Genomic DNA, 22,949 nt, shown 5'->3' with positions numbered 1-22,949 from the left:
ACAAAGAGAAATATACCGAGTAATTTTACTCCTCTAGTCAATATAAAATTTGAGTTTACTACTACTTTCTAAAAAAAAATCAAAACAGTTATGCGTTCCATTGAAAACAACCATCCCCTAACATTCCTAAAAGATAACGACTTTAAAATGTTGCATCTGTCCACCGGTTAAACATGTTTATTAACTGGGCAGCTGCACCAATTTTCATTTAAACTTCGAAAAAACTTGAAGTAGGATAGTAAATGTTCTCTAAGTTTCTTCTTTTTTAAAATAATGTTTACACATATCAATAAAAAATTGTTTAGTGTCATGTACCATATACCACAGTTTTTAACTACGTGATTAATTATTTGTTTACCGGTCACACTACCCTAGTCAAGTTTTGCAGATATTATACAAGTTATTTTAGAATGATTAAATTCTCATAAGTACAAGTAGACAAAATATATTTCTTCCAAATTTGTAAAATGTAGGAATACGTAAACAATTTTTACGTCTTGAGGCAATAAACGTGATTATAGAATTAGAAATTTAACAGATGTTTCCGATTACCTTGAGATTCATTGCGTCTACAATGCCAAAATTTTGACTTGGTCTTATCTACGATGATAAGAAAAAATGGAATAGTATATTTAATCCAAGCATGTTTGAAAATATTACAGCCGTGATTTAAAATTCCTAGATGAAGAGGTAAGGATTGCATTTTTTAACAATTCAAGAAACCTTTTTGGGTCATTCCATAGTGTCACGTACCGACACTTTACACAGAAATTTGAAGTATTTATTTTTTTCGCTGTGAAAATACAAGCATTAAAATTTTCAATTACTCTTAACTTTTGTATTTTCACTTTGGAAAAAATACAAATATTGTCAAATTTGACTCTAAAATGTCTCATACGTAATACGGAATACTGCGGAAGGATCCTTTTATTATTTTTTCTCCATAAAACATCATTTGCTAGAATTTATTTTTCAAGTAAGACATTACTTATCGTACGAGGCAGAGAATTTGTTTCTGAGAAAAATAATGAAAATGTGGAAATATTTGAAATTTTGTATTATGACATCAGAATTCAAATGCTTGTTAATCAGAGATGGTAAAAATAGTTTGGACTGCCGCCAAACCGGGTGACTTTACCATATACGGTGGAATTTGCTCAATTTTTAATTGTTAATATGTATCATTTCTGAAGCTTGACAACATCTTTTTTTGCTTACTTCTGTTTGTAGTCGAGAAAAAAATGTCCTTCAATTTTCGGCCTTAATTTTCATTTTATTCAACCCCGAATGAATGTTGAGACGTTTTTTCGAACGTATGGACAGTTAAAATGAACATTTTGACGATTCCCGAATTAACTATCACGAATTCTCTCGTAACTTCTGTATGTGCGTATGTATGTACGCATGTATGTACAAGTGTACTTATGTAGGTATGTACATCGCATTACTTAGAAACGGTATGTCGTAGAAAGTTGGAATTTTGTACGTAAACTCTGAGTGGGGTCTAGTTGTGCACCTTCCCTTTTGGTTGCATTGGGATATTCCAAAAGGGCTCTTTTACACCTTTTTGTGGGCAAATCGGTGTTGATTTCAATGCCGATTTTAGTGAGGTTATTATTTAGAGACCATTTGACGATGTATCTCAAAGCCTTTGGTAGGCAAGTTTTGGTCGCCAACTTGGCAATATGATATCGCCAAGTTGGTAACAAATTTGGTGAAAAAGACGACTTTTCTAATTTGGTTTCAATTTGCCTCAGTGATGTTATTTGACGAGATGCTCATTCAGTTGATATTTGGAAAATGAATTGCTGTTAAACACTTTATAGCATTTATTCGTTACAAACTATGGATGTAATTATTTAAAGTGTTTTCTTGCTCTCTCAAAGGAACACTGATACTGTATTTTTGTTCCTTATAACATGCGCAATAATTTTTATGCAGTTTTGGATTACAGACACTAATAAAAGCATCACTGTTCTTTTCATTTGAAAATACAATTCTCCACGTTTACCATACTCTTTATGTGCGTAGAAAAATGCCTAAAAAACATTCATATAGTATATTGTTCGTACGTGGGTACAAGCCAAATTCTCTTCAGTTATTAAAACAAACACCGATTATTTGAGCGACGTAAAGTGTGGTGTAATTTCCACACCAAGTTTTTTTTTTCTTTAGAAATACTCTAAATCAAAGGTTAACCGTAACCGTTTTATTTCATCAATTGAGATCCTCTCAATTTGCGCTTTTGGAGCTTCAATATTGAAAAGTGATTGGGGGAGAGTTCTTGAACCTTATCCCTTCTTTTGACGCTTCCAAAGAAGGCCAACACGTTTTTAAGACTTCAGTTAGAAAACATTCTGGAGAAGATTCTTCAAACCTCCTTCCTCCTAATATCACCAAATGTCATCAAAAGTTATATTATTGGAAGAAAGTTTTTGGAAAACCTGTGAACAACCCTATTAATGCGCTAATATTAAACAGTTAATATGTAACGAATATGTAGCTATTTCTCATTAAATTTTATTTACAATTTCAATTTTTAAAAATTATTTTCCCTGCTTATTCCATTATGTCCAGTACGAAGACTGCTAAAAAGAGATGACCTCTTGATATTGAAACCTTTCTTTTAAAAGGATAAAAAGCATCATTGGAGATTTAAATGACTGATAAAAGTAGATCTTGAGTCCTCACACAAATCAAAAGGACCAAAGTAGTTCGAAAACACTGAAACAACACTTTTTTTTTTTAATTTTTGTGCTTGAAACACTTAAACCACCGATAGGGTAACGGCACCAGTAAGACATGCTTAAGACATCTCTCTCGGGTTAACTCAACTTTCTGAGCCTTTTAATGTCCTTAGACTGCTTAAACTATTTTTCTCTCATGCAACTACATCTCATATAACGTTTGGCTGCTTTTTGATCCTCTGAATTAGTTAATTCTATTTTTATCAGCTCAATTTCAAAAAAAAGTCCTACCCTCCAGTATTAAACACCGAAAAATCAAATGAAGATCAGACACCGATTTGATAATACATAGAAACAAACAGGATCATGGAAGAATGAGTAATAAACAAAATTCCCTTTTTCACTGCAAAATTTTCAAAAGTTTTTATTTTTTAATAACTAAAGCATTATCAAATTCAAATGAACATGAAAAACCAGCTGACTTCGTGGTAACTGTTCATAACCTTCTACTATTGACTTGAAAATACCAACTGATTCATTAAATTCACTCTGATTGCACTAGATAGCTTCACCGTATTCATAGGCCACAGAAACATCAGTTTTACCCTACAGAAAGGCTTATTATTTAAATCTAATCTTATGACCGCCTGTTACTGGACCCTTGTCTGTTACTGGAGCCGTTACCCTATATCTCATTTCTTGAACTTTTTTTTTCAAAAGTTACTCCGCAACTTCTGCGTGCGCCACTGCTCTGAATGATTACGTTCTCTGGGAACCGCTATACTTTGTTGGATTTTTCTAATTAACATTGATTTTCAAAACCTTTTAAGTTACTGTACTTCTAAAGACCAAAATTAACGAGCAATATCCTCTAAAAAGTGTATTAATAATCTTCTATTAATTTCTAATTTATATCAAATTTACGATACTACTTGTTCTTAAAGTATGAATTCTTGAATGTGTCTCTACATTTCCAGGTTCGTACTACAACTGGTAACGTTAATCTGCGCAGTTGGCTCCACCTTTGGTTCAAGTAAGTGATGTGTTACAGTTGTACTTATACGCTACTTAAAAGTGAATCCTACCCGGTGCAGTCTGCGTGGGCCCACAGCCCATAAGATATGCCCCTATAACACATCTTCTTGTTGCAGCAAAATTCTTCAATTATCAGGCAGAATTCTGTAAAGTCGAGAGGTATCGTGGAGGTGCATGGACCAGAGGAGTTAGCATTATAAGCATAGAAAAATAAAATCAAAGGAACATCAAATACGGTCAAATGAAAACAATGAGCAATCGTGATTGCTGAAATTACTCGGAGATAGTTCACCACACACGTTTAAGGTCAGATTATTTAAGGAAAGTTCCGATTTCTGACATTGCCGATTTCTGCAACGCGTGATGCCTAGATGTTTGCAAAAATTCACATGGACATGTTCAAATGCAAACTATGTACCAATAAATATCCTTCTCTTTTTAAGCAAAACGTGCACTAAAGAAATACTCCTAACACACTAGGATCAAGTTGCTGCGTTCCTAATAAAAAAAAAATTGAAAACTCAATGCAACTTAACAATAACACAGCCATAGCTATCAACGCTGTCATTAGTTGCCTTTGCAAGTGATGAATGGAATCAAATATTTAAGATCTGGTTGAGATTATTTCTAAAATGAAACTATGTACTATCTTCATACCAAAGCGAATTTATGCGTGCTGGTGTACAATAAACTGACAACATCTGTTGGAGACTTCTGTATAAAAAGCCTTTGATAAGAAAAAACAGCTCGTGTAGTTTTTTTACCAGGTTAAAAGAGTTTACTCTCAGAGGTGTAGGATCTTCAAATCATCTAGGCTACGTAACGAGTCAGTTTCACTTTACTTAAAATACTTTAAATCGGAGAAAACCAGGAAGCCTAAAGGAAATCTAGTTTTGAAAAAAAAAAAAAAAAAGAAAAACATTTGGCAGCAGAGACTAGTTATTTAACACAAACCTGAGCCTTATTCTAAGTCTTGGTTACGATAGCTTTACTAAGCTGATTTATTGATACACTGAAAATTGTTTTAAATAATTTATAACTACTCAAATTCAAACATACAATAATTTACACCTCCCTTATCTCACGAACAGAAATGCTTTGTGCTTAAATAATTTGAGGAAATTGCAACATTTACTTGAAAATGTGGTTCTACTTACTCACTTTGAAATTTTTAAATTGTTTGGAAGACCATGGTCACTGCCATGAAGGACCGTATCAGCTACGCATGATTCAATGTGACAGATTTCAGATAAAGTTATTGTCGCGCGTTAATTACATTAAAAAAATGCATATTTGCAATTACAAACTATTTTTAAATACAAAATTATCTTTTCCCAGTGTAAAAATATAACAGATGTTCACTACGAAACTTTAAAGTGTGTAAAAAATCATATACGTACTTAAATTACACGTAAGAAAAAAAACTGATAAAACACACATCTTTTCCTGTGAAAAGCATTGTAATTTTTGTTTTATTTCCTTTCCCTCATACCTTCCAACAGACTTGTAGAACGACAGTCTGACAAGCGCCTTTCTTATACAGGCGTATCCAACGCAGGATTTGGACTTATCCCCCGATACGTATATATTTTCCTATTTTGATCATTAATAAAGGATTCAAACTAACAATACCCTCCCCCCGAAAACAATAGATAAATAAATAAAAATAAACCATATCATTGTGGAATTCTTTTCTAGCAAAGGCACTCAATATTCATATGGGAAAAAAATGTAGCTTCGTCTTAGGTTATGATTTTGTCATTTCAGTTTAACGTGATTCAACAAAAGGTTTGCTGAAAAGAGAGGATCTAAACATCATTTAGATACACTTACCTTCAAAGTTCAATTTCAAGTTCAAAAACTAATAAGAAAGTCAGACGGTAGTATTACAAGATGTGTATAAGTTAAGGGGTCTTCGGAAAAAAAAATGTCATGTTGATTTTAATTTTAATATCACAGAAGCCTAACTCTCAGTACTTCATTATCTTTAAAAACACTGTGTGGATTACAAAAGAATCATTCGATAAAGACAGATTGCAGTTTTTAAACTTTTTTTCTAGGTTTTCCACGCCGGAACAAGAATGATTCATTAACACTGGAAGGTTGCGGTTACGGTGTCCATCCTGCTGCTGGAGGTGACAGAATAGTTGGAGGAGAAGCTGTTCGCCATGGTCAATATCCTTGGATGGTATAAACTCTTTTCTGTGATTTCTGAATGGAAAACTTTAATATTTTGAATTCCCCCCCCCCCTTCATTAAAACACTTCAAAACACACACTTTTGTGTCGCAAATTTTGAAAAAAATACGAAACCACTGTGAAGTTCTCCTTTTTTTCGCCCCTAATTTTCAGTTTTGTTGCGAGTTAGGAAAAAAAGTATCTGATCTTAGCAAATCTTTTTCTTTTTTTTTTTGCTCTTAAATTCTTTACCAATCGCAACTTTTTCGTCCGAAAGCAAGTCATTCAAGCAATAAAGTAAAACAATTACGAAGAAACGGTAAAACTCACCATGTTTTGAAATTTTTAGTCTCGTGGCGCGATCAGACTGTACGACTTCAGTTTTTATTTCTTTTTTTCTTTTTTTAAATGAAAACTTCGTTTTTTTTCGCATCACCCTATATTATAGAGTCAATGAAGGTTAAATCATGGTTATTCCATTAAAGAAATCCAGTGTACAGTCAAAAAGTACAATAGTTTTCACTACCAAGAAAACAGCTAAAATATCCTGCTTTATAGCTCAGGGAAAACAATTCCCTGAATCAACTCAATCAGATCAGAATGGATAGGATCAATCAAAATTATGGGATCATGATGCTTAATATTATGCTCAATATTTTTTTTAATCTCGCAGTTGAAGGAGTTCAAGTTTACCTAGCTGTATTTACAAACTCAAATACAGTTAAACTCGCTTATAATGTTTACTGATTTAATGAAAACCTGGATTCTACGAGGATATCCATCATTGATGGTTGTACAATATTTAGTTAGTGGGAGCGTAATTTGCTTTTAACACCCAAACTCGACTTAGAACGAGCAATATTTTAGTAATTCAAAATTTTTATTGACTTCCAGCTCAGTTTATCCTTTTTTGGAAAAATTCCTTTAACATTTTGAAGTCAATCCTAAATTAGTGATCGCTAAAACAAGTCATGACGGTTTTTTTTTTTTTAAGAATGGAAATGTGGAGTAGAGAAGGATTTGAAAATTAAATATTCGATTACGTCATTGTATTCGTTTCCGAGATAGTTATTTCCGAAGTTATTGTTGTTGCAATGCAACCTAATCAGATGAAAACCATAATAAAAGCGTCGACAAAACGACAAATGTTAAACTGAACAGACTCACTTGTGTTTGATGTGCACGTTTTCGAAGAGTATGTTTCGGGTAAAGAATATTTCCGAGGGGAAAAAAAACAATGAAAACAAGAAAAAGACAAAAAAAAAAAAAAAAAAACAATAAAAACAAGAAAAAGACAAAAAAAAAAAAAAAAAAACAGTGAAGCAAAAAAATAAAAAAAAAAACAGTTCAAAACAAACTATTTTCTTTGGTACATTTTCTTTAGTACTATACAGAGAGTTAAAAAAAAAACAAGTATGCAGGAATTTTAATCACGAACCCGTTTTTGATGAGCACTCGCTCGTAACTAAGCAAATAACGTGGGCTATTCAAGTTCGTTATAAGGGAGTTTCACTGTACACATATTTCATTCCCATAACATGTAACCGTATTTCATTCACCGTCATTCATAATTGCCTTTTTTTTTCAAAGGTCTCTATGTACAGACAATCCTATGATTTTCGACACTGGTGTGGTGGAAGCATTTTGAATGAGCAGTGGGTGGTTACTGCCGCACATTGCATAAGTTTGTAAGTTCAGCATTCTTTAGATTTGAGTCGCTGTTGAAGAGATTTCTTGAATGGGGTCGTTTCCAAAATTTTAAAAGTATTTTTTTCTGAAGGAGCATGCTTAAAAACATAGGATCTGACCATTTTTTTAAATAATTTGACAAAGTTTAATATTTAAAAAAAAATACTTAAATCGGCGCGCTTTCAATGTTTATGCTTCTGTCCGATGACATCACAAATGATGAAATACCATTTTGTGTTGCCATTCACAGAGCAAAATATTTAATTTGCATCTTTACTCACTTGTATTGGCAACGATATGATTGATAGCAAGCACAGAGCGCAATTTTAATTCGCTTCTTGATTATCATAACGTGGAACCGTGGTAGAAAGATGCGAAAAAATGCATCATTTGTGACGTCATCAAGACCACTCCTTGTTTCTAAAATTGGACATTTTAAAATATTAATTAAAAAATAACTGTTGGGAAAATGAAAGTATTTTCTGGGTCCATGGTATTTACTTATCTATTTATTTATTTATTTATTTATTTATTTATTTTTGCTTATTCTATCAATTTTAGTGATAAGAAGTACTACTTTTCACTTGGGATGCAACTAAAGGAAACAACCCCATTGAATGATCGAGACTATGTGTAAAGTTCTCCATTAAGATTCCATACTTTTGCGTTTCTAGTCACTCTGTATTAATGTGATCGTCTTTATTTCTTTTTGACAAAGTTGTACTTATGTTAGAACTGAAGTCATCTACTCTTATTGACTTCAGTGTTTTCTGAGGGCTAGAAATGTGTAATGGATTTTTTAAATGATAACACTTTCTATTTTGCCAATACAAGTGCTGAATTTTTAGGAAAAAAGAATGAGAAATCAAGAAAAAGAAAGAGTAAAAAGAAAAGAACACAAAACAAAGTGGGGGGAGAGAAGTTTATTTTTTAAGCAGCAATTTTCTTCGAGAGAGTGGGAATACTTGATCCCACGGGTGTCCACAGGAAGGGATTATGACGCAAGTTGCGCCATCAATTTTTTTGGGGGGGGAGGGGTTAAATTTTTTTAAATTTATTTATTTAAATTCATTTATTGATTTATTTTTAAATCGAATTATTTATTTTACTTTATTTTATTCTGTTCATATTTTTACTTCATTTATTTATTAGTTGCTGTGCGTGTGTGTATGTTATTGTACATCAATAACATACAGAGTACAGATGTAGTACAGAACTTTGTAATAAAATAATAATTATAAATAAATTTAAAAATAAATAAATAAATTTAAAACATTTAAAAATAAATCAATATTTGTTTTAATAAATCAAATAAAAAAAGAAAAATAAAAATAAAAAAGAGAAAGAGAGTTGAGAAAAATAGGGGAAGGGGATTGCTCCATTTAACTTGGGGGGGGGGATGGGCACTCCTGCTTGATCCCATAGGATACTTGTTTACCATCTCAAATTTCGACACTGCTGTAATACAGTTTTACTTCTGGGCAACATTACTCAGCTGCTATGGTACGTTTATATCTGTAAGAGTCACACGATACGATTTTAGCTTGCTTTTGAGGTTTTGTGACCCTTTGTCAGTTTTCAACGGATATATTATTTTTTGGATTCTGTTTTTTACTTCCTTTTACGAAGCAAAGGAAGTATTGTATCCGCGAAAAAAATTTCACCCAAATATCAACCTTAATTTCCACTTTTCTCGCCCCCGAATTAATATTGAGTTGTTTTTTTTCAACCTGATCACACGTGGATATATGCCTAAGAACGTGTAGACACCCAAAATATCCATTTTCACCATTTCCGAATTAATTACAACGAGTTTTCTCGTGACGTCAGTATGTACGTATGTATGTGAGTATGTATCTCGCATAACTCAAAAACTTATGTCCTAGAAAGTTGAAATTTAGTACGTAGACTCATAGTTGGGTCTAGTTGTGCACCTCCCCTTTTGGTTGCATTCGGATGTTTCAAAGAAGATGTTTTATTTTAACCTTTTTGGGGGATAATCATTTATAATTTCAATGCAAACTCAAGTGGTGTTATAATTTGGGAAATACTTGGCGATATCGCCAAGCTTTTGGTCGCCCATTTTTTTCACCAACTTGGCGACAAATTTGCTATTTTTTCATTTCTTAATTTGGTTTCATTTTGGCCATAGTTGGCGAAATTAAGAGAGGAAACCATTGAATCGCATTAAAATGTCCAATATTGCTAAAATTAATCTGTATATATATGTGTATATATATATATATATATATATATATATATATATATATATATATATATATATATATATATATATTGCTTCAGTTCGAAACAAACTTGGGGTAAAAATTTTTAAAGGGTTTCTTTGCTTACTCCACGGTACTATTATCATTAAGTTGGCGTAAAAGTAAGTCATGTGATGCACACATCAGCTTTTTTGAAGAAGGATGGCAGTAATACATGTTTTTTTTTTGTAGAAGATTCAAAAATATACTAAAAATTTGAAAAGTGTAAATTTGTAATTGTTTCGCTGTAGTTCTGAAATAGTGTTTGAAAAGCAAACTTGTGGGGATACTTGATTCTTTCGAGCGAGGGAGATTTTATCCGGTATCAAGTGTCCTTTAACGTGATTGTACACACAAGTACATGTATATGTAATTCGTTCTATTTCTTGTTTAACAGAAATGCCGTTGAGTTTCAAAATAGAGAATATAGTAAATCCCCTTTTAATAACGAAAGATTGAAAAAAAAAAAACTGACTGGGAATAAATATTACGTTTCCCTATTATAAAAATTACAAAAGTCAACCTTTAAATCTGCTACTAAGCTTCTTAGATGTTATACTATTTTAAAATCTTTAATGGAACTGGAAAACAAATGTTTTTTTTTTCTTCTCTTGCAAACTAATAGTTCTCTTGCAAACTTTCAGCTAATTGTAAGGTGTCAATTTTGAAACAGTTTTACAATTTATGACATTCAAGCGCTATTTTGATCGTCACTTATAGAATGTACAGTAGACCCTCTCAATAAGGGGCACTAAGGGGACCAGATATTTCGTCCCTTAAATAGAGGTGTCCCTTATTCGGAGGTGGATGAATTGATGCATGTTGTGTACTAAGTAATATAATATCACAATAAGCATTAACAATTAACACCTAAGATTAAATACTGAAAATGTCTCATTACGTTAAACAAAATTCATAATTATTCAAGTTCTAAGTTTATATTATTTTATTAATTAAAATTTAATCAAAAATTTTGCAATGGCAAAGTTTTGTAGCATACAGAAATAATTTTGAAGTAATTCATTACATGTATTTGCTCTATGTCATGCATCTCACAATGTAATACTATGTGAATTACAATTAATGTTCAAATTTTTAAAGTTTTATATACAAAGCTACTTAGTTGCTGTGCTCTCTTCGTCGGCCCTGAACCTACTTGAATAAATTGTTGAGCTATGCATGTTAATTTCAGCAAGTTTTTTTTTTTACAATAAGTAACTTGTTTCCTTCACACCTGTTTATGCCAAACTTATCTCAATTAGTTTTTAGAGGAAAAGTGAAACTTGAATTCCACTAAATTCACTATTTTTTATGTGCTTATACATTATTTCCTGCTTTTTTTTGTGACTGTCCCTTAAACAGAGTGTCCCTTAATTAGAGGTAAATAGATGAAAGTCCGTATTCAAAGAGACTGGGACCAGAAAAAATGTCCCTTAAATAGAGGTGTCCCTTATTCAGAGGTGTCCCTTAATGGAGGTTCCACTGTACATTAAATTATAAATGTCTTTTTAGCATCCATTTCTTAGTTTTAACTGAACAATTGGTCATGACCAATGAAATATTTAGCAATGTTAGTTATTTTATAATACAGAGTTAGTTTATTATCTTTCGAACTAACCTTGTTCGCTACTGTTTTTATTTTGTTTTGTTTTTTAATTTTACATGAAAAACTTTGTTTTTTTAAATGAATAAAAATAAGCAGGTCGCAATAATAAATGTTTGACTTTTATTTGTAACACATAAGAACATTTTTGGCCCCAATATCAAGTCTTTTGTAGACCGAGGTCAAGTATCTTTATATAAAAGAGTCTTGATCCTTTTTCCTGATTTTGGTTTTTCCATAAAATGTTTCTTTATAATAAATAAAGTTAAAAACGGCAACGTTTTGATGAGGAAGAAGCTGTTCTAAGCATTTAACGTTCCCCATTAATTCAAGCCGAAATTAGAAACTTCAACAAAAAGAGATATTGACTGTCACCAGTCTCCCAAATTCATTATTTTTATTTTTCTCTAATAAAAGAATAATTCATAATGATTTTAATAATTCAAAAATTGAATGAGAATAATAATCATAACGATTCAAAGCTTTCTCCTGTGATATCAATTTTTACACCAGTTACCGTAAAAAAGCTTAATTTCATTACGTTTTTTGTAACGATGTACCCCATAGAAAAAAAGGTAATTAAACTAGAAAGTTAAAAAGGAACTAAAAGAAAAAAATGGTTGTTAAATCAATAATTTCTTTTAATGTTCATCTATGGATTAAAATTTCATTGCTCACTCTGAGATTTATGAATTCATCAGATTTCTGAGATCAGTAATGAAGCCTGTAAATTCACTAGATTTTTTTTTATTCTCTAAGAGGGCTCGGATATTTACATGAATTTCATTGTTAATAACGAAGCCGATTCCTAGAACTTCATTGCTAATAAAGGGGTCGAGGAATTGATTAAAATGTTATTATTCATAATGCGTTTGATAAGTTCATTATAATTTTGTAATTGTGATTAGCATATTCGGCTCATGCAGGGCGGCAAGGAAGGCTACCGCCCCCTCACTTTTAAAAAATGAAGAGATTTTTCTAAGTTCAAAACTAACGGTCGAGCAAAAAATGATATAGTGTTGAACGGTTCATGTGTTTAAAGAAAGAATTGACTTAGCAAGTATACGTTTGATGTTTTCCCCATGTTTATCTGATTAAATTGCAACTTTGAATTGGAAAGAAGTGTACTCTGGTCATCTGTCTCGATTTTTGAGGCCGTGTCCTGATTTTTTTTTAGAGAAGGTAACTTAATTACTTATAACGTTTAAATTCTAGTTTCCAGTTATAAAAAAAAAAAGAGATAGATTTAGGAGTGTCGCCCACTTAACGCTAAAAAAGAAAGAGTAAAAAGAAAAGAACACAAAACAAAGTGGGGGGAGAGAAGTTTATTTTTTAAGCAGCAATTTTCTTCGAGAGAGTGGGAATACTTGATCCCACGGGTGTCCACAGGAAGGGATTATGACGCAAGTTGCGCCATCAATTTTTTTTTGGGGGGAGGGGTTAAATTTTTTTAAATTTATTTATTTAAATTCATTTATTGATTTATTTTTAAATCGAATTATTTATTTTACTTTATTTTATTCTGTTCATATTTTTACTTCATTTATTTATTAGTTGCTGTGCGTGTGTGTATGTTATTGTACATCAATAACATACAGAGTACAGATGTAGTACAGAACTTTGTAATAAAATAATAATTATAAATAAATTTAAAAATAAATAAATAAATTTAAAACATTTAAAAATAAATCAATATTTGTTTTAATAAATCAAATAAAAAAAGAAAGCTAAAAATAAAAATAAAAAAGAGAAAGAGAGTTGAGAAAAATAGGGGAAGGGGATTGCGCCATTTAACTTGGGGGGGATGGGCACTCCTGCTTGATCCCATAGGATACTTGTTTACCATCTCAAATTTCGACACTGCTGTAATACAGTTTTACTTCTGGGCAACATTACTCAGCTGCTATGGTACGTTTATATCTGTAAGAGTCACACGATACGATTTTAGCTTGCTTTTGAGGTTTTGTGACCCTTTGTCAGTTTTCAACGGATATATTATTTTTTGGATTCTGTTTTTTACTTCCTTTTACGAAGCAAAGGAAGTATTGTATCCGCGAAAAAAATTTCACCCAAATATCAACCTTAATTTCCACTTTTCTCGCCCCCGAATTAATATTGAGTTGTTTTTTTTCAACCTGATCACACGTGGATATATGCCTAAGAACGTGTAGACACCCAAAATATCCATTTTCACCATTTCCGAATTAATTACAACGAGTTTTCTCGTGACGTCAGTATGTACGTATGTATGTGAGTATGTATCTCGCATAACTCAAAAACTTATGTCCTAGAAAGTTGAAATTTAGTACGTAAACTCATAGTTGGGTCTAGTTGTGCACCTCCCCTTTTGGTTGCATTCGGATGTTCCAAAGAAGATGTTTTATTTTAACCTTTTTGGGGGATAATCATTTATAATTTCAATGCAAACTCAAGTGGTGTTATAATTTGGGAAATACTTGGCGATATCGCCAAGCTTTTGGTCGCCCATTTTTTTCACCAACTTGGCGACAAATTTGCTATTTTTTCATTTCTTAATTTGGTTTCATTTTGGCCATAGTTGGCGAAATTTAGAGAGGAAACCATTGAATCGCATTAAAATGTCCAATATTGCTAAAATTAATCTGTATATATATATATATATATATATATATATATATATATATATATATATATATTGCTTCAGTTCGAAACAAACTTGGGGTAAAAATTTTTAAAGGGTTTCTTTGCTTACTCCACGGTACTATTATCATTAAGTTGGCGTAAAAGTAAGTCATGTGATGCACACATCAGCTTTTTTGAAGAAGGATGGCAGTAATACATTTTTTTTTTTTTTGTAGAATATTCAAAAATATACTAAAAATTTGAAAAGTGTAAATTTGTAATTGTTTCGCTGTAGTTCTGAAATAGTGTTTGAAAAGCAAACTTGTGGGGATACTTGATTCTTTCGAGCCAGGGAGATTTTATCCGGTATCAAGTGTCCTTTAACGTGATTGTACACACAAGTACATGTATATGTAATTCGTTCTATTTCTTGTTTAACAGAAATGCCGTTGAGTTTCAAAATAGAGAATATAGTAAATCCCCTTTTAATAACGAAAGATTGAAAAAAAAAACTGACTGGGAATAAATATTACGTTTCCCTATTATAAAAATTACAAAAGTCAACCTTTAAATCTGCTACTAAGCTTCTTAGATGTTATACTATTTTAAAATCTTTAATGGAACTGGAAAACAAATGTTTTTTTTTCTTCTCTTGCAAACTAATAGTTCTCTTGCAAACTTTCAGCTAATTGTAAGGTGTCAATTTTGAAACAGTTTTACAATTTATGACATTCAAACGCTATTTTGATCGTCACTTATAGAATGTACAGTAGACCCTCTCAATAAGGGGCACTAAGGGGACCAGATATTTCGTCCCTTAAATAGAGGTGTCCCTTATTCGGAGGTGGATGAATTGATGCATGTTGTGTACTAGGTAATATAATATCACAATAAGCATTAACAATTAACACCTAAGATTAAATACTGAAAATGTCTCATTACGTTAAACAAAATTCATAATTATTCAAGTTCTAAGTTTATATTATTTTATTAATTAAAATTTAATCAAAAATTTTGCAATGGCAAAGTTTTGTAGCATACAGAAATAATTTTGAAGTAATTCATTACATGTATTTGCTCTATGTCATGCATCTCACAATGTAATACTATGTGAATTACAATTAATGTTCAAATTTTTAAAGTTTTATATACAAAGCTACTTAGTTGCTGTGCTGTCTTCGTCGGCCCTGAACCTACTTGAATAAATTGTTGAGCTATGCATGTTAATTTCAGCAAGTTTTTTTTTACAATAAGTTACTTGTTTCCTTCACACCTGTTTATGCCAAACTTATCTCAATTAGTTTTTAGAGGAAAAGTGAAACTTGAATTCCAGTAAATTCACTATTTCTTATGTGCTTATACATTATTTCTTGCTTTTTTTTTTGTGACTATCCCTTAAACAGAGTGTCCCTTAATTAGAGGTAAATAGATGAAAGTCCGTATTCAAAGGGACTGGGACCAGAAAAAATGTCCCTTAAATAGAGGTGTCCCTTATTCAGAGGTGTCCCTTAATGGAGGTTCCACTGTACATTAAATTATAAATGTCTTTTTAGCATCCATTTCTTAGTTTTAACTGAACAATTGGTCATGACCAATGAAATATTTAGCAATGTTAGTTATTTTATAATACAGAGTTAGTTTATTATCTTTCGAACTAACCTTGTTCGCTACTGTTTTTATTTTGTTTTGTTTTTTAATTTTACATGAAAAACTTTGTTTTTTAAATGAATAAAAATAAGCAGGTCGCAATAATAAATGTTTGACTTTTATTTGTAACACATAAGAACATTTTTGGCCCCAATATCAAGTCTTTTGTAGACCGAGGTCAAGTATCTTTATATAAAAGAGTCTTGATCCTTTTTCCTGATTTTGGTTTTTCCATAAAATGTTTCTTTACAATAAATAAAGTTAAAAACGGCAACGTTTTGATGAGGAAGAAGCGGTTCTAAGCATTTAACGTTCCCCATTAATTCAAGCCGAAATTAGAAACTTCAACAAAAAGAGATATTGACTGTCACCAGTCTCCCAAATTCATTATTTTTATTTTTCTCTAATAAAAGAATAATTCATAATGATTTTAATAATTCAAAAATTGAATGAGAATAATAATCATAACGATTCAAAGCTTTCTCCTGTGATATCAATTTTTACACCAGTTACCGTAAAAAAGCTTAATTTCATTATGTTTTTTGTAACGATGTACCCCATAGAAAAAAGGTAATTAAACTAGAAAGTTAAAAAGGAACTAAAAGAAAAAAATGGTTGTTAAATCAATAATTTCTTTTAATGTTCATCTATGGATTAAAATTTCATTGCTCACTCTGAGATTTATGAATTCATCAGATTTCTGAGATCAGTAATGAAGCCCGTAAATTCACTAGATTTTTTTTTATTCTCTAAGAGGGCTCGGATATTTACATGAATTTCATTGTTAATAACGAAGCCGATTCCTAGAACTTCATTGCTAATAAAGGGGTCGGGGAATTGATTAAAATGTTATTATTCATAATGCGTTTGATAAGTTCATTATAATTTTGTAATTGTGATTAGCATATTCGGTTCATGCAGGGGGGCAACGAAGGCTACCACCCCCTCACTTTTAAAAAATGAAGAGATTTTTCTAAGTTCAAAACTAATGGTCGAGCAAAAAATGATATAGTGTTGAACGGTTCATGTGTTTAAAGAAAGAATTGACTTAGCAAGTATACGCTTGATGTTTTCCCCATGTTTATCTGATTAAATTGCAACTTTGAATTGGAAAGAAGTGTACTCTGGTCATCTGTCTCGATTTTTGAGGCCGTGCCCTGAATTTTTTTTAGAGAAGGTAACTTAATTACTTATAACGTTTAAATTCTAGTTTCCAGTTGTAAAAAAAAGAGATAGATTTAGGAGTGTCGCCCACTTAACGCCCCCCCCCCCCCCCCCCCGCCCTTCCTTTGATTCCCCACTTTCTTCGTACACTAGCCATTTTTGGTGATGAGGCTTGCTAGTTAAACTTGGCCTTTCTTACACCTTTGCTCCAAGCCATCTCTGATGAAGGGCCTATGTCTTTACCATCAAAGAAGTCTTCTGCCGTGTGCAGGTAAACGGCAGTATCTGCAGAAATGAGATTTCGAGATATTTGAAGAAATGTGTCTCGGATTCGATATTAACTATTGGGAAATCTTGGAATTCGAGTGTTTTATTTCGCACATTGTTTTTAGCGGAAACTTTATAAGCAAGCTCGTACATTAAAGCTAACGTACAATAGATGACAAAAATGCAAAAAAAGTTAAAATTGAAAAATTTGCAGTTACTGCCCTTTTCTTGTAATCTAATGATTCATGAAGTCATTAGATTGCAAAATCTTCTAATGAAGATTCATGAGTTCATTGAAGTTTTTGAGTTCAATAATGGTAAAATTACAATAAAAAGCTTCCATTAGTTTTATTCATTGGTTCATCATAATCATAGTCACGTTAGTTGAATGTATAATATTGCTTCATGACAACTTATAAATTTTCCCATTAAAATATGACTTTTAAGAGATGTGAATTAAGGAAACATTTTCACAACTTTGACTCATAATAAATGAGTATTTATTAATTCAATACACTATAAGAAAATTTCGAAATGTCACCGATTACTTCTGAGCAACGAACTAAACAAGTTTCCTGTGAAAAACAAGCACATTTGCGAGAGATTTTCCTAATCGTTACAAGTGTCATCGATTCAAACTTTTTATTGCTGTTAAAAGCATTTTTAACCACCAGTGAGAAAATATGTTCAGCTTCTTTATTAGGTATTTCTCCTATCGCTCAGGCACGCCACCTGTTGGTTGACTATGCCTCAAACGAGGGGGTAATGTAGTCTCAGGATATCGCAAATTTCCAAAAACTGCGGGAAAATAAGCTGTTCGGTATTTGCTTAACAATAATTGTTCCTTAGCTATGGCCAAATATGCTTTATGAGCATTAGTGGTAAATCAGAAAGGTGCCAAGCTATGACTATAAACAAATCTAAGTTTCCTCAGAAAATTCCTGATTTTTTTCTGGAAACATGACTGATTTTTGCTGGGAAGGTTTCTGATTTTTTCTGAAACATTCCAGGCCAACTTCAGGAAGGTTACTGACTTTTAGAGGGAAACTTTCCTATTTTTTGCAAGATATATTAGTTGCGGAAATTAGTTACATTACATGCCCATTATTTCCTATCAGCATTTTGGAATTTCTTTTTTTTTTCACAGTGTAATATGGATTGCGTTTAGTTGATTATTCTGTTGAAGGAAGAGGGTTTTTTCTCAAACAGAGTAAAGTATTTACTAGTAAAAATGTCAGTAAAATATCTGTTTTAAAACTTGTGAATTTAAATTTGTGTTTAACAGTCGTAACGGGCCATTTTATTATGTTTAACAGCCCTGATGAACCATGGAGATATGAAATATTTGCTGGAATGCATAAATTATCTCAAGAAGATGCTCCTACAGTCCAACATTATAAAGTAAGTGCTACAATTTCACGAATTTGGCTTCTCATTCTTCAACTTCGTCTCTTCTTGCTAATATGCAATATCTACGTATATAGTTTTAGTGACTTAATTCAATTGTTTAAACATAAACTTGTTCTAGTTCAAGATATCACGAGTGATAGACCTACGTCATAGTATGATGTCCTGAAATATTTCTACGTAGGGGACATCATAGCAGGTAAGAAAGGTTCGCTATTATTTAAGCTGAGTAACGCAGGCTTTGGCAAGAAACAGGTAGCCGAGGTGCGTAAAATTGCTACAAACACTAAACATTATAGATTCATTCCATATCACGTGACCTGGTGGTCCCCATCCAACCATCTCCGATTAGGAGGACGTTTTAGAGAGGTGCAGACGTGCCATTGAAACTAACCTATGCAAATTTTCAACTTCCAAGACACAAATCACAGGGGGAGGATCCAGGATATCTCAAAAGAAAGAAGAAAAAAAGTGGGCTCCAAAATTGCCTCCCATGTGGGATCAGTCAAAACAAGTTGTTGTTGTCGTCGTATACCAGCTAGGTTGGCAATTTGGGATGGGCTGCTTCATTTTTCCAATTGTACTCTAATTTGGTGTACAGTTGTACAGTCCGACTTCTACAGTACACACATGCAATTAGACCAGTTTATAGGGTAAGCAACCATTCACAGCATAACAAGACATTCACACAACGAAAGGACAGGAGAGAGAAAGTACGTCCATGTCCGAGCCGGGATTCGAAATCGGACCTTCCTGTCGCAGTCAGACTTCTCTGACCACTGGACAAGGCAGGCGGCGTCTAAACAAGTCAATTCGTTTTATAGAGCAGATCCGCCATTTTGGAGCCCCCCCCCTTTTTTATATTGAACTTAGATCCCCGGGATTTGGCTCTTGGAAGCTGAAAGTTTTGCATAGGTTAGTTTCAAAAGCATATCTGCACCTCTATAAAATTTCGTTCAAATCAGAGATGATCGGATGGAGACCACGAAGTCATTTGACTTGGAATGACTCAATGTCGTTTAGTTTTAGACGCACCTTCTGCTACCTATTTCCTGTTAAATCCTGCGCGATTTAGTTTAAATAATACAGAATCTTTCTTCCCTGTTGTGATGTGCTTTCGCAGAAAAATTTTGGGGGCTGTATACTAGGGATACGCCAATTAATCGACAGTACCAATTAATTGGCCATAATCGGCCACTTGGCCGATTATTTATAATCGGAAAATTTTGCCGGTAAAACTATTTTTCAAAATATGTTTTTTTTAAGTATACCTTCAACAAGAAACTACAGTCGGATCCCGACTTACGCGAGGGATGCGTTCCAAGACCCCTTGCGCAAGTCGAAATTTCGCCTTGTGGAACAATGTATGTTTAGAAATTCTTTATAAGCATACGTAATTATTTCTGACCTGTGTTAACACCCCTCAAATTGTTTCAAACCCTTTCTTAACTATATATTATCGTATTTTTCATAAAGAACTGACTTATTACTGTATTTTAAAAAAGCGCTACTATTTATCATAAATCGCTGTTATGAAGCACAACATCAATGATCAGTCAGAGATATGAATTTAAACAGTACGGTACTTACATTAACTTTTTTACTACATTATAATAACACTAAACAGTAGAGATCGTAAACTTAATTATATTGTTTAAAGTGATGAAGATAATGGTTTAAGCAGTGCGTGACCACCCTTCTTTCTGGCCTCTTTAAGCCACAGTGAAAGAGTAGCTTCCATTTTCATGATGTTTGTATTTCGGTCAGCTTCCATACAGCATAGCATTACATAAGCTATTTATCAGCAGTTTTATGTCCTTTTGGTCGACTACTGGAGCATTAACTCTATTTTTTGTTACTTCTGGCAGGTTTCTGAGGTCCATGTTCATGAGCACTTCAATGAGAATTCCTTTGAAAACGATATAGCTTTGTTGAAGCTACAAGAGCCGCTTAATATAAAGGACGCTGGTGGCTACGTTAATGGTATTTGCTTGCCAAAGAATAGAGACGACCCAATGGGATTTGCCAGAGCAACAGGCTGGGGTCACGAATATCGTGGTAAGTATAAGTGTTGAAACTATAGTTAAACTGTTTTATAGTTTTATCTTAATGCTTTATAGTATTTATAGTATCAATTAGGGGGAATGATTAGTTATGGCAACCCGAATAGAAATGAGCTGGCTTGTCTTGTATTAGTTAATATCAAATTTTCAATCGATATTCCAGGAAAATATAGCACCTTTCAAGAACATCCCCTCCACATTTTTCACAAACATAAGTTTTATGTACATTGTAAAAACAATGTAGTTATTTCCGAAATTTCAAAAACAGTTTTTTCTGAAAAAGCATACTTCAAAACATAGTCAAATTATTAAACAAAACGGTCAGATTCTAAGTTTAATATAATTTTTTTTTAATCGGTGCGCGTTCATTGTTTACGCTTCATTGGTTACGCTGATGGCATCACAAATGATGAAATGTCATTCACTGTTGCCATTCGTAGAGCTTCATATTTAATTCGCATCTTTACTCACGTGTACTGGCAACGATATGGTTGATAGCAAGCGTAGAGCGCAATATTTGATTCGCTTCTTGATTATCGTAACGTGTAAACGCGGTAGATAGATTCACCAAAGTACATCAGTTGTGACGTCATAAAGACCACGCCCTATTTTCAAAATCAGGCATTTTAAAAAACGAATTAAGAATTAAGCGTTGGGAAAAGGAAAGTTTTTCCTCGCTAAATGTTATTTTATTTATTTATTTATTTATTTATTTTTTGCTTATTCTATCAATTTTAGTGACTAAAAGTAATGCTTTGTACTGAAGGAAACAACTTCATTAAGAAACGTAGAAATATTAATAATTTTTGAATGATAAAACGTTTACTTACAGGTGGTGTTACATCCGACATCTTGAAGCAAGTCGTCCTTCCTATTGTCGATCGAGACACATGTAACCAGAAGTACGACGCATCTTCCACATATAAACCAATATTTTCACAAATGATCTGCGCAGGACAGAAAGGACGGGACACCTGCCAGGTATGACAGTGGACTGATATTCATTCATATGGAAAATCATTACAGTAAAAATGAGCTCAAGAGTGATACTACAAATAAGTTATTTTTCCTGCAAAAACTTGATTAAAATGAAATGAAAAAGTTCATTTAGCCACTGAGTCATACATTTTTACGTATATTTTGAGGAAAAAAAATCATAGCCCCCCCCCCTTTTTTTTTACTCTACCTCCTTAAAAATCGCTGTTACGGGCAAAATATTATTTTTGTACAGATGCTGCAACACAGTTTCAATCCGGAATCGCTTCAAAGGCTTAAATTCAAAAACTTTATCGGAGATTTTAGTGAGTAAAAACGAATATTATTAAACTCTCGAAATAAGAATCTCAACTCTAGAAAACCAAATTAAACCTACAGATAAAATCAGTAGTTTAAGTACAAACATTTCAATATGCGTTTTAATGAGTGACAACAAACACAAATAAATTTTGAAAAAGAAACTGAATTATTCACTCAGACTGCAGTTTTAGATTGAACCAGCAAATTCTTTACCTTCCTCTTTGTTTCTCCAACACTGCATATCCATAAAAATTGCTATTATGAGCAAAAACATAATTTGGTGTATATGTTATAACGCATTTTCATCCGGAATTGCTTCAAAGCTTAACAGAATAATAATTTAATCTGAGATTTTAAAAAGGGAGTATGAATATTCCTAAGTAAAACTCCTGAAATATGAACTTCAACACTAGAAAACAAAGACCAATCAACGCAAAAAATGGATGTAATTTATTTACAGACATTTTGATGAACGGATCATCGTTTCAGAAGTATGCAAAACCTTTCAGAAAATTGCTTTAAAAACTTGATATAGCCAAGTTCTTAGCAGCTTCCGCTTAGCAGCACAACTTGCTTGGTACTGCTGCTAAAACGGTAAATTGCTGTTAACGTACTAACTGACCGGATTGCCGCTAACCCAAATCATTAGTACCTGAAATGGAGGAGTTTCTGCAATTTTCCATGCACCACTCGAATTTTAAGGTTTTGTATACCTAGATAAAACTTTTCAAACCAAGGGAACAACTTATAACAACCGTAAACAGTGTGTGATGATCAGCGACCAACCGGCTAAAAAAATGGCCTGCCGGCTATAGTGTTTTGAGAATACGAATCATTCAGAAAGCGCGCTACACTGAATGTAAGCTTTGAGAAATAGTAAAGTAAGAAATAACAAATGTCTTTTCATCCATAAGCTCATAACTTTGTGCATTGAAAAAGACGTTCCTTATAACGCCGAAACACGTGTCTGCAGTAATCTACCATTTGTGCGTTTTGACGTTGTTATTTTAAATTTTACTATTCAGCACAAAAGTATTTGCTTATCTTCT

General features: G+C 32.6%; 1 protein-coding gene across 1 annotated transcript in view; it reads left to right on the top strand.

Annotated features, from left to right (window-relative positions):
• Nucleotides 1–647: 647 nt before the first annotated feature.
• The window catches only part of LOC129224816 (transmembrane protease serine 9-like), a 68,947-nt gene continuing 46,645 nt past the window's right edge, over nucleotides 648–22,949 (top strand). The window contains exons 1-7 of the mRNA XM_054859365.1: nucleotides 648–690; nucleotides 3,665–3,720; nucleotides 5,783–5,910; nucleotides 7,490–7,587; nucleotides 18,451–18,535; nucleotides 20,410–20,599; nucleotides 21,437–21,585. Of these exons, the coding sequence (XP_054715340.1) occupies nucleotides 683–690; nucleotides 3,665–3,720; nucleotides 5,783–5,910; nucleotides 7,490–7,587; nucleotides 18,451–18,535; nucleotides 20,410–20,599; nucleotides 21,437–21,585 (714 nt within the window). The 5' untranslated portion in view covers nucleotides 648–682. The remainder of the gene's footprint in view (nucleotides 691–3,664; nucleotides 3,721–5,782; nucleotides 5,911–7,489; nucleotides 7,588–18,450; nucleotides 18,536–20,409; nucleotides 20,600–21,436; nucleotides 21,586–22,949) is intronic.

This window comes from Uloborus diversus, chromosome 6 (assembly GCF_026930045.1).
Source record: "Uloborus diversus isolate 005 chromosome 6, Udiv.v.3.1, whole genome shotgun sequence".
NCBI lineage: Eukaryota > Metazoa > Arthropoda > Arachnida > Araneae > Uloboridae > Uloborus > Uloborus diversus.
This window is presented reverse-complemented; position numbering and strand designations above follow the sequence as displayed.